Genomic DNA, 12,612 nt, shown 5'->3' on the forward strand with positions numbered 1-12,612 from the left:
CATGGCTATCCGCATGTCAACAAAGACAGGGTTAGATGGCCATCCAGGTGCTGCTGGTGCCAAGAGCTTGGGCCAGGCAGGCAAGGCAAGGGATGGAGGATGTGTCTGCCCCTGGCAGTACCTGGAGTAGAGAGCAGAGTGCAGCAGGCAGGCAGGCAGGCAGGCAGGCAGGCAGGCAGGCAGGCAGGCAGGCTTTGGGCGAGGTCCCGCTGCCACCGTGGTGTGCTGGCTGTGCCAGCAGCCTGCCCGCACTCCACTCCTCCCACAATGGCCCCATTGTTCCCAGTAGCCAGGCAGTTTGGAGGAGGTTCCTCAGCCACCCATGCCCCCCTAAATAGGGGCCAGATTAACCCCTTGGGAGATGGGACCAGGTAAAGGCCCCCAGGAAGCTGCCTGGCTCATCTTTTCCCTGTTGTGGGCATGCTGGCTTGAGAAGTCATTGCCTGTCCAAACAGCAGCAGGCCACCTCCTGAAATTGGGGCCTCCCATCAGAGAGAAGTAGCACCTAGACCCTCTCCTACCCCCACTCTGGTGCAGGTGCCAGGGGGCAGGAAGTGCCAGTGGGGTGGCAGTGGAGCCCAGATATATTTGGGCGGTGGGGCTAATTCCAGCCGCTGCCTTCTGCTGTACTGGCTCCTGCACTCCTTTCCTTCCTGTGAAACTAGAGATGGGTTGGGCCTAGCTCAGGATTTCGGTGGATTTAAAGAGGCAGCACCAGCTCTGCCAGCCTAGCTTCCTCTCCCCCTCCCCAGATAGAGTCTGGGGCAGAGCAGTCTAGAAGGCTTTGGGTACCTCCTTTGCCCTGGGCTAACCCCTGGCCCTGGCCTCAGTCAGGGTACTAGACTTTTGGCACTCATCTCCCAGAGCCTTGGGCGGGTGGGGTGGGCGGGGGTGGGCTGTGGTTTCCTGTGTTGGCTGTTTGTGCCTGGCCCAGAGTGCCCGCTGCTTGCCTGGGCTTCCTGCCCTGTCTTGTTTCCTAGTGCCCCCCCACCCCTCCCCACCCCTCTCCCTAGGGGGAGGGAGTAGCTAGGGATTGGGCAGCAGTCTTTTGGGGGCACCCTACTGCCTGGGGCATGATTGCTTCCTGAGGTGTGGACTCATGGGTAATGGCTGAAAGAGCCAAGAGAAGTGAGGTGGACTTAGGCCTGTTCCGGCAAAGCCACTTGTCCCCACAAGCTTCAGAGGGCCAGTGGTCCAGAAGAAGAATCCCCCACAGGCGCTCTGTGCAAAGATCCTGCACAGCTCATCTAGGCTCAGCAGACTACATGGTCCTGCAGGATTAGGATCAGCTGACCTTATCCTGGGGCTATAGGTAGGATGGGCTGGCTGGAAACTCCCAGGTAAAACCTCCCAAGCAAAACTGTTTATTTGCATGAACTCCTGGGAGGGGAGTTGTTGCTAGGAATCCAGGCCAGGGGACCCCAACCCACCTCCCACCCCCAGCCCTAGAAGGCCCCACCTAGAGAGTTCTCATCAGGATAACACCTTGGATTCTTGAGCAGGTTTCCTTGAGCTACCCTCTAAATCCCTGACCTCCCCACCCCAGTGAGTCACCACCTCAGGGAGAGGGAGCAACTTAGTTCTGGAAGAGGCTTTCTGAGAACCAGGGGAGTCCTGACACCCAGGCGGAAGGGGGATCAGGACAGTATCCCTCAGCCAGAGGCCAAGGGCCTTGTCCTCACATAACACATTTTCTTTTCTGAAAGTCTCTGTTTACTGCATGCAGGGACATGGGCCCTCCAAAGCATTTCTCACTTTTGTTTGTTTTTGGTTTCCTTGGTCTTGCTAAGATTGTACATAGGTCCTCTGATGAAGTATTTACTTTACTGATGACATCATTGGCCCTGAAGTAAATGTATGTATTTTGTTTGGTGGTGGTAGTGGTGGTGGTGGTTGAGTGAGTGGTGGTTACTACATAGTCCTAGATGGCCTGGAATTTGGTATGTAGCCTGGGCTAGTCTTGAAATTACAGAAAGCCAGCCCGTTTCTACCTCTCAAGTGATGGGATTGAAGGTGTAAACCACCATACCCATGCATAAGAATTTATTTGTAGAGATCCATACAGTAAGATTTACTGTACCTTGTTGTGGAACTCATTGTGTAGCTTGTGCTGATCTTGAAGCCACAGAAATCCTCCTGCCTCAGCTTCCTGAGCCACAATGCCTGGCTTCCCTGAGATGGTTGTGATTAGAGAGGCTAGTGGGCTGGCTGGTCTGGTCATGCAGACCCCCAGCATGGGAACAGGCAGAATGCAGGCCCAATTGGGATACAGCTGTGTTAAACAGCTGGTACAAAACACCTGAAGTCTCTGACCATAGAGCCTTCCTTGACTCCTTCTTCTAACTGGGAGTGTTCTCACTAACCCTAATCTGTGGCCCCAGTTCAGGCCTTTTGTTTTAGAAGTTCCTTAAGTGTCCTCAAACTGGCCTGGATCCTGTTTCAGCCTCCCATGTACAGGGACCACAGACCTGTGCCTGTCATGCCTGGCCTCGGCCTACTTTGCTCCAGGCACATTCTCACAGGCTTGCCCCTGGCCTTTTACTCAGGTGACTTGCACCTGTTCCCTGTTTGTGTCACCTTTCCCCACTCTGAGTTCTGTGTTCCCAAAGCTCCCGCCTTTCCTGACAAGCCACATCTCCAGGGGCTTCTGGCTTGGTGCCAACCGTCTCCCTCCTGCCTCCCAAGGCTCCCCTACATGTCAGACATCATCCAGGAGTGTAGAGGGAGAGGGGTCTTTGGGAGCTGGGGCCAACTCCTGAAGGGCAGACAGGGAGGTGAAATGAAGTCCTGACTCATTTATGCCTGACTCAGCTTGCCTTGTAGCTGGTTGGGAGCAGGAGGTAGAGTCCTGGGGGACACCTTTAAGATTCAGTGGGACCACTGAAGAGAACTAATTTCCTAACTTCTCCCTGGATTATTACAGTTTTTGTTTTGTTCCCCCCCCTCCTTCCTCTGTGGTAGCTTTTCCGGCAAAGTCTTGAGACAAAATCTTGCTAGGTAGTTTAGGCTGTTCTGGAACTGACTCTGTAACACTGGTTGGGCTTGAACTTATGATCCTCCTGCCTCAGCCTCCCAACAGCTAGGATTACCGGTGTGAGTCACTGTGGCAAGGCTAAGTCTCTGGTTTTTGAGACTCTTAACAGAAAGTAGTAGATGGCCTTTGCCCTGTGCATTCCCATCCCCCCTCACAGGTGATAGATAGGCTCTGGGGCTCACATGCAAGAAGGCCGATTTGATTTAGGCTGAGATGAACAGTCATGGCTCCAAGGGAACACTGTAGTACCTGGAATGGGGGGTCCTGGTTGCCCATACTGTCATGTGACCCAAGAGAATACAACCTTCTTTTTCTGGACCTCAGTTCCTCTTTGTGAAAGTGGATAGCTAGCATGAAGAACCAACCAGGGATGAAGGTGAGAGCTTAAGCTTCATGGCCACCATTGACCAGGCTGGTTTTCTCCACTGGTTTCCCCAGTGATTCCTGCCTCTGATCTTCCGTGCCTCTCTCTCTCTCTCTCTCTCTCTCTCTCTCTCTCTCTCTCTCTCTCTGTGTGTGTGTGTGTGTGTGTGTGTGTGTGTGTGTGTGTGTGTGTGTGTGTGTGTGTGGTGGTAGTGGTAGAGGAGGCAGTGGCAAGCGGCCACTGCCTGAACTTTGGAACCTTCTTTTCCAGGTACAGAGTTGGAGTAGGGAAGGCCAGTGTTCCACGGGGGCTAAGTTAAGTTCAGACCTCACAGAGTACCTGGTAGGGCTACCTTACTTGGAGGTCTCAGCCCAGCTTCCCACAGCTGAGCAGGGAGCAGGAGTGTGCATGGGTGTGTCTAGCTGGACCTGTCAGGGGAAGAAGCTCTAAGGCCCAAGACTCCTCCCTTTCCCTCCCCCACCTTTTACCGGGATCACCGCTGGGGGCGGGGAAAGGGGACAGAGCAGGGGGCGGTTGGGTGAGGCGTCTGTGTTTGTGTAAGTCAGCTTGTTGGTGTATCTATGGCCCTCTGTGTATTCTTTGTGACTGTCGGGCTCAACTTTCTATGGTTCCCTTGTTTCTGGGTCTCAGTCTTCAGATCTGCTCAATGAGTCCTCCGGCTTTCACTGCGCTGGGCGGCTGGGGTGTCTGTAAGCCCCAGGCCGCCCGTCAGCTCCTGCTGGTTCGCACTGCCCAGTCCCTCGTGCACACCTCCGCCAGCTGGCCGTGAGCGTCTCTAGTTTCCTGGGCTCCGTGCGTGTCTTTGTCTCCCTGTCCACGTGTGAGCTGTAAGTGTGCGTGTGAGTCAGAGTTCGGGTGCTTGTGGGTCTCTTACGCCTCAGCTCCGCGCGCCCAGTCTGCCCGGCCGGCTAGTGCCCAGTCAGTCCCTGGGGGACTTGTCCGTGTGTCTGTCCGCGCGCCCTCCAGTGGGCCCGGGAGATCCACGCTGCAGCCCTGTCTGCCTCCCTCACCCTCGCTCACTGCCTTGCTGGCTCTCTCGCTCCTTGCTCGCTCTGTCTCTACACTCGGGCTCTGCCGAAGGGGGCGGGGTGGGGGTGCAGGGGAGGGGGAGGGGAGGCTCCTGCATTCTTGCGGTCGGGGAGGAATCTGAGCCAGCGTTACTGGTCTCCAGAAGAGCCCAGCTGCAGCCCCGGGGCCCCGCCAGGCCTCTTGCTGCCCGCCCGGGCCTGCCGGGATGGGCACGGGCTAGGCCTGGAGCTGGGGGCGGGGCAGGGCATTGCCCCCACCCCGGCCCCTGGAAGGCTACAGCGCCCGGGGACAGGGCGCAGTGCTGGGGCGGGGCGTGAGGGATTCCCGAATCCTGGGTGAGGGGCGTGTCTGGGAGCGGGAGTCCCCCAGTGGGCCAGAGCAGACCTCGAAGTCGCCCCACGCGTCACTTTTGCGACCTAGCCTATTAGTGAATTCTGACTCTGCAGCCCTAGGTTGTGGGGGGGGGGGTTGTCCAGGGTGGGTGGAGAGCTTGGTAGGTACTGCAAGCTCCCTAAGGACAAGGTGCAGTAGAGATTGGACTGGTTTTTGGGATCGAGAAGTCTTCTCTTCCCAATCCCATCCTACCCTATCCAGTTCCTTAGTCCTGGGGCTGTTGGGTTCTCCCTTCCCTCCCCTCCATACACCCCCTCCCTAAGTCACAAGTTTTCTCTTTGGGGCTTGTTGCTGCAGTCCCTGCTCCAGTATCGAGTACCTGTCTGGGCCCTGGGCACGCACAGGGGCCGTAGCCCCACTGTGTGTGGGAGCCATGAGGATCCTGGCTAACAAGACAAGGTGTGTGGGTGTCACGGAGGGTGGGATATGTGTTTGGAGAGCGGGGAAGGGAAGGGCCCATGGTGACAGAGCCACGATGTGAGGCTTTGCTGGTTTGGAGAGGAGCTTCTTGGGCACCTGGCTTCCTGGCCATCAGTGGGCTAAAGGGAGGTAGAGTGGGAGCGTCTGGCCCCAGGCAGGATTGGCAACCAGCCTTAGCGCCTGGGCCCAGGGGGCAGAGGAGACTGGCAGCTAGCTATGCCTGCTGCTTCTGGTCCCTTCTACCTCTTCCCTCCTAAAACCGTTAGAGCAGACCCCCACCATCCTAGTGTTGGGGTGTGATGGCCCCCTCCAGCTTCAGTCTGGTGAGAGTAGGAGCTGGAGTGGGGGTGGTGCCTGCCTCCTCCTCCCCAGGAGAATCGGGCAGACAGGGCCAGGCGGCAGCAGCAGGACAGCAGGGCTGAAATAAATCTGAGCTGGTGTGGAATGAGGGGGGATAAATATCCTCTCCCGTGATGTGATCTTTCCAGCGGCTATTAATAGGTCTCCGGGGAGGGGGAGGCGGCGGGGGGAGCGGGCTGGAGCTTAAAGGGCCCGCAGCCTAGGCTGCAGGAATCCTTAGCTTCAAGCTGCACTCCTCGGCTTGATGTACCACCCCCTCCCCCCTCCTTCTGTCCCTGCTTGCCTCAGGGCCTACTGGCCCACCCTCTTCAGGCCTTCGCCCGCCCGCCCGCCCCGCAGGCTCTGGAGAGTCTTTTGGGCCAGTGGGTACCACTCTCGATTGTGCTTTCTCCTACTCCCCTAGGGAATAGGACTGGGAAGCAGTGACTCACAGGTCCTGTGGCCCTTCTCTGCTAGTGTTAGGGAACAGCATAGTTGAGGTTTGGGGCCTTGGAAGGAGTCTTCAACCCTAGAAGGTGCTAGAATTCATCAAGTGCTAGAGAGAGCTGGGGCTGCTAGGGAAAGCTGGTGGACACTGAGGCTGAGGGTAGGTAGATCCTGCCAACTCAAAGTCCTAGTTTCCATTTGAATTGGGCCTAGGAGATAAGGAACACTGCTCCCATCTCCGCTCCCCTAGGTGGACAGGGCTCTGCTCTTATCTGAGGAACCACACAGAGGGAGGGAATAGCAGGTGGTCTCAAGATAGCACCTAGCCACCCCCTACCCTACATCATTAGGTGAGGCAAGGGAGCTAAAGTCCAGACATGCCTGACTCCTCCAAGGATTAACCTTTTCTGTGTCTCCTCCCTTCTCCCAGGTTACCCCACCCCAGGAGGAGAGAAGCTCCAGGGAGCCCGCCGCTGTCCCCTCGCGGCCACTGCCCCCCTGCCCCAGCCAAGCCAATGCACCCAGAAAATAAATTGACCAATCATGGCAAGACAGGGAATGGAGGGGCCCAATCCCAACACCAGAATGTGAGCCAAGGACCCACCTGCAACCTGGGCTCCAAGGGTGTGGGGGCGGGGAGCCATGGGGCCAAGGCCAACCAGATCTCACCTAGCAACTCAAGTCTGAAGAACCCCCAAGCAGGGGTGCCTCCTTTCAGCTCACTCAAGGGCAAGGTGAAGCGTGAGCGGAGTGTGTCAGTAGACTCTGGAGAACAGCGGGAGGCTGGGACTCCATCCCTGGATTCAGAGGCCAAAGGTATTGTGTTCTCTCATCTCTAGACGCTAGCATCATCTACAGCCCAAGACCCAAACTGGCCAGAGACCATCTTGCTTAACTCTCATCCTATGTTGCCATCCAATATGCATTGTTCCTAGCACCTTTCTTTTTCTCTTATCTCTGTCCCATCAGTCAACCAATTCATTCCAGAGTAGGGCTGGCCATGGTGCCTGTCACCCATGGAGGGCCAGACCACAGAGCCATGATGGGATTTCTCATTTCATTATCTGCTGACTTCCTAACAAGGCCCCTACATTGGGAGAGGGAGGTGGCCTGGGTAAATAGCAGTCCCCCCCCCCAGCCTTTTGGGAACAGGCACCGGGGCCTGAAAGTTATGGTGGCTCCTCCCTGCCCCCCCCAAGCCCTAATTAGAACCAGTTGTGGTTGGGATTATGCTCTACTTGGTATGGGGGGGGGGAGGGGAGACAGGCAGCCGGGTTGGAGAAAGAAATCAGAAACAAATGGTGGTGTGGTAGGGGCCAAGGACTGGCAAAGTGCCCACCGTGGTCTGGGCAGTGCCCTTTAGGGTGGGACACTCTGGAGAATGATCTGGAAGGGCCTCTGCATGAAGAAGGGCAGGGCATCTTGGCACTCACTCTTTTGTATTCTTCCTGGGCAGAAGTGGCACCCCGGAGTAAACGGAGGTGTGTGCTAGAGCGGAAGCAGCCATACAGTGGGGACGAATGGTGCTCAGGACCAGACAGCGAGGACGACGACAAGCCCATTGGGGCCGCCCACAGTGAGTTCACATTGATTCTGTGCCTCCTGGAGCCCTTCCAGGGATAGCTGTCCTAAGGGAACCTCCCTACCTGGGGCTCTGGGGAATTGAGGGAGAAGGGGCAAGGACCAGGAACCCAGGCCCTGCTTCAGTCCTACATGAGACTTTTTTGCTGCTTAGGTTGTGATGGCCAAGTCCTTGCCTTCCAGGTCCTTAGTCACTCTCCTATCCTCTCTACTCTGCTGTGTATGCTCTCTCAGGTGATCTCTTTCCTGGACAAGGCACCCACTTTATAAAAGATTTCATGGCCTATGCTGCCACCTACTGGTCATTGGCAGATGGGCAGGGATGGCTTAGACTGGAAATCTGCTGGTTAGCCTTTGCAAAGCCTTGCTAAACCTAGGTGTGAACAGACACTGACTGGTTCCTTTCTCCCATCTCTGAATGACTCTCAGAAAGTACTCAGGATGCATTGTCAGGACAAGAAGTAGGTGTGAATTGATACCCATCCCCCTATCTCTCTCTTCTACTTCTACCTCTTCCTCTTCTTTTTTAAGAGACAGGGTTTCTCTGTGTAGTCTAGCTACCCTGAAACTCACTCTGTAGACCAGGCTGTCCTTGAATTCAGAGATCCACTTGTCTCTACCTCCACAGTGCCAGGATCAAAGGTGTGTACCACAACCTGGATCTCATTCTTTAATCCATCCTTATGTGCCAGAGATCTAAGACATCCATGTCCTTGGTGGTTCCCCCTATGCTTACATCTGTTTTAGAGAAGACATAGCTTAATGCATAAGAAACTAGCCAGATGCCAGGCGGGTGGTGGTACACGCCTTTAATCCCGCACTTGGGAGGCAGAGCAGGTAGATCTCTGTGAGTTCAAGGCCAAACTGGTCTACAGAGTGAGCTCCAGGACAGCTAAGACTGTTAAACAGAAAAACCCTGTCTCAAAAAAGAGGGCTGGAGCGATGTTTCAGTGGTTAAGAACACTGGCTGCTCTGCCAGAGGACCTGAGTTCAATCCCCAGCAACCATATGGTGGTTCACAGCCATCCATAATGTGATCTGGTGCCTTCTTCTGGCCTGTGGGGGGAAAAGTGCACCAAACAAACAAACAAACAAACAAACAAATAAATATTTGAAAAAGAAAAGAAACTAACCAGAGAATGTTAAATTGTAGGCTGTTAGAGATAAGATAAGATCTCAATGTGTAGCCCAGGCTGGCCTAGAACTCACAAAAATCCATCTGCCTTTGCTTCCCTAGTACTGGGATTAAAAGCATCTGTCACCATGCCTGGTTAAATTGTGGGCTTTTCAAAGGCAGACACCAGGGAAAGGAGAAGGAAGAATGTGCTGGCTACTGTGTTTAGTCCTCACAGCAGCCTATGATGAAGCTGGGATGGTGAGTGGGCCCTGCTGGGGAGTGGCCAGTGGGAAGCCTCCACAGCTAGCGGGACTGGGAAGGCTACCATGGGACTCAGTGCTTCCTAGTCTCTGTATGAATACCCGGATGGTCGGATTTTTCGCTGCTTCCTTGGACAGGAACTCTCCTGTTACCCTGAGTTTGTTTCTATACCATTAGACTGTGTCATTGTAGAAACTTTGAAAGATACTGAGAGATAAAAAGATCCCATGTCCTGCCTCTTAGCTAGTCTGCCATTCAGTTGAGACCAGGTCTTATGTAGTACAGGCTAGCCTCAAGTTTTCTATATAGATAAGGCTGGCCTGTGCCTCCCAAGTGCTGGGATAATAGTCTTGCCATCCATGCCATCCAACAGCATTCAGCCATGCAATTGAATTCTTCAAGGAGAGGCAGGATGGTGTAGATTTTCATAGCATAAGCTCAGAGACCAGGCTTCTTTGCTTGCATCCCAGGGATGTACTTGCTTTTGTATGAACTTGGCAAAGGATTTCTGACTTCTCATCTGTAAAAACGATCTTGACTGTATAGATTTGGCACAAGGAGAAAGTGAGTTCAGTCATATGACATACTTTGAACAGCATTAGCTTGTTTTGCTATCATCGTACTAAAGTTCCTTCTTGTGATAAACTCTGCCTCCCGCCTCCCCCTCCACAGCTTGTAGAAGCCCGTTGTATGTTCTAATTCATCCTTTCTTCGTTGGAGGCAGTGTTTGCATATATGTCAATGCCAGCTCACATTCATGTGTGGCTCCTGCGGTAAACCAGCAAGGAGTTCATGCAAGAGGAGCTGACTCAGCCTCAGGTGGCTGCTGCCTTGGTCAAACTCTTGTGTCGTCTAGAAGTGCTGTCACTCAGTCCAGGAGCTTTGACTTGTTTTTCTTGGTATGAGAATGGATCTACCCCTAAACCCACTGATGACCAGTTGTCAGTCTTATCCATATGAGAATGGAGAGCCAAGTTTGTGACCGTGGAGCAAAATTTGTCTTGGTGTTAAGTGTGGCCTGGCTATTTTGGGAATGTTCCCAGGGTGTCAGCTTGTGGCACTGTGGAATATATACTTGGCCTTGCCTTGTTTTCTAGCATACTTCTCTAAAATCCTGGGAATCTCCAGAATGATCAGTGTGAGTATTCAGGCATTTTGCTGACCTGCCCCTGTCACCTGGCAGAATGCACTCAGGTAGTACCCTGGTCAGCCCAGGGTTCCATGGTTGGTAGTCTGCATACAGGTGCAAGGACTCTGCCCACTTATATCTTTTCCTTTCTCTTTCCTACGCTTTCCTGCTGTCCTTGAGGCAGACCGAACTTTTCCTGTCTCCCTCTTCGTTCCTCTCTGTGTCTGTGTCTCTTTACTTCTTTTCTCTTTCCTTCCTCTTCCCTCCCCTAATAAAACTTCTCACTTAAGCTCTGTCTGCCTGCCATATTTGCCCTCCGCCTTGGTCACCCTCACCTACCATGGAATCCGCCAAGGTTCCTCACACTTTATTCCTAACAGTCAGTGTTCTTTTTTGTGTGTTGTGTTGACTGGTATGGCTGCCAGCCCTGGGGTAGCTTCTTGATGGAGCCTGATGACTGAAAAATCAAAGCAGGATTAGAGGTTTGGGGATTTCAGTCCCACACTCCAACCTGTGGGCCAGGGAATGAGGCTGAAGGTTGAATTGGTGACCTGTGGTTAGTGGTTTAAATATGATGAATGATGAGCCTGTAAAAATCCAAAAAGAAGGCTGGGTAGATGGCTATTTTGGTGAAACACTTACCTTGCAAGAATGAGGGCCTGAGTTCAGATCCCCAGACCGTACATACAAAGCTGGATGAAAATTGGTTGTGGTGGCTCACACCTTTAGTCCCACCATTCAGGAGGCAGAGGCAGGTAGATCTCTGTGAGTTCAAGGTCAGCTTGGTTTACAGAGCAAATTCCAGGCCATCCAGGACTATACAGAGAGACCTTGTCTCAAAGACTGAAAAAAGAACACTGGATGCATGGCACCTGCTTCTAATCTAATTGTTGTGATAACATGGGAAATGGAGGCAGTCAGGCTCTCTGAACTCATTGGCAAGCTAGTCTGTGTGCATGAGTTCCTGGCTAGTGAGAGACCCTATCTTGAACTAAAGGTTCAAGGGTCCTGAGCCAACAAAGTTTTCTGTTGACCTCTGAATGTGCCCTGTACCCTTAAACTCTGTGTGTTTGTATGTGTGTGTGTGTACACTCCATGAGCATGAGTGAGGTGGTCAGAAAACATGTGTCAGTTCCTTCCTTCCATCATATGGGTCATGTGTCCTGGGGGCTGGGCTGTCAGGTTTGACAGCAGATGCCTTTACCTACTAAGCCATCTCAGGCTCCTGTGTTGTCCTTTTGGTAAACTGATAAGTAGCAGTAAGGTATTTCTTCCAGCTGCTCTAACGTCTAATTGAATCTGAGGACTGGCCTGAGCTTGGCATTGGCAGGCGGGAGGTGAGCTTGAGCCCCTCAACTTGTGGGAAAGATAAATATCAGACTAGAACTATTAGAGGCCACCCTGCTGGGCCCACTGCTTGCAGGGTTTGCTGATCAGTTGTTGACAGGGACACATCTCCATATGATTCTTGTGGTCAGAGGTAACAAATCTCATGTTGATCAGTTTGTGAAAGCCGAGGCGGAACTTTGGTTCTTTATTGCCTTTCTGACTCTGTTACTGAAATAGTTGGTTTGCTTTGTTGTGTAGGGAATAAGTTTCTTTGGCCTGTCCTTGCAGGGCACATGGGCGCTGAATATTGTTTCCATTTTGTAGATGAAGAAACTGATACAAATGCTATATCTTATAAAATCACAGTCTGTGAGTGATAGGGTAGGAAGAAAAGTTGTCTGTCATTTGAATCATCAGTTACTATGGCCTCCCTGCCCCTACCTTCTTGTCTGGGTCATTAGATAGTAAACACATGCCCGCGGAGCTTTGGTGTGTCTGCCACATTTCCCCTCTCCTCTCTACATAGTCAACATTCTGGCCATCTTGGGCAAAGGTTGGTGTAGTGAGCATGGAAACACAGAGGTTGTGGAGACAAATGACCCTTGGGGTCTGAGCTGTGAGACAGTGAGCATCTCTTGGCAGCAGTACCAGCTGATTCTTCTCACTTCTGGCCTGCTCACCTGTTACCCTTTTTCTCTCTTCTTGCAGATTGTAATGTAGCAGACCCAGCCATGGCGGCCCCACAGCTGGGTCCCAGCCAAACTGCCCAACTACCCCTCAGTGAAAGCAGTGCACCAGGACCCCCACATGGCCCCCCACCAGGCCTTCGGCCAGATGTTCCTGGGGGTGGGGGCGGGGGCCCAGGAAAGCCCCCATCACAGTTTGTGTATGTCTTCACCACCCATCTGGCCAACACGTGAGTCTTTGGGAGAGACTAGGATTTGTTCTGTCCATGCCCAGCCTGAACGTATGCAGGGGGCAAGGTCGGTGGGTGAGGGTGGGTTCTCTTCTATCCATCTGAACTGCCTGTGACTGCTCCCCTATGCAGGGCTGCAGAGGCAGTGCTGCAGGGCCGGGCAGAGTCCATCCTCACCTACCACCAGCAGAATGTGCCCCGGGCCAAGCTGGATCAGGTGAGTGCAGTGCCC

The 12,612-nt window shown here is 53.4% G+C and overlaps 1 protein-coding gene across 4 annotated transcripts in view; it reads left to right on the forward strand.

The window, feature by feature from the left end:
- Bcl9l (BCL9 like) overlaps positions 1 to 12,612 on the forward strand; it is a 28,073-nt gene that overhangs the window by 11,033 nt on the left and 4,428 nt on the right. For 2 of the 4 annotated variants that reach the window (XM_051197252.1, XM_051197253.1), the window contains 5 exons: positions 5,139 to 5,240; positions 6,478 to 6,863; positions 7,504 to 7,623; positions 12,173 to 12,380; positions 12,513 to 12,597. In XM_051197252.1, the coding sequence (XP_051053209.1) occupies positions 5,215 to 5,240; positions 6,478 to 6,863; positions 7,504 to 7,623; positions 12,173 to 12,380; positions 12,513 to 12,597 (825 nt within the window). In that variant the 5' untranslated portion in view covers positions 5,139 to 5,214. Of the gene's footprint in view, positions 1 to 3,979; positions 4,247 to 5,138; positions 5,241 to 6,477; positions 6,864 to 7,503; positions 7,624 to 12,172; positions 12,381 to 12,512; positions 12,598 to 12,612 lie in introns of those variants that run through there. The other 2 variants (XM_051197254.1, XM_051197255.1) reach the window with 2 other exon arrangements.

This window comes from Phodopus roborovskii, unplaced genomic scaffold (genome assembly GCF_943737965.1).
Source record: "Phodopus roborovskii unplaced genomic scaffold, PHOROB, whole genome shotgun sequence".
NCBI lineage: Eukaryota > Metazoa > Chordata > Mammalia > Rodentia > Cricetidae > Phodopus > Phodopus roborovskii.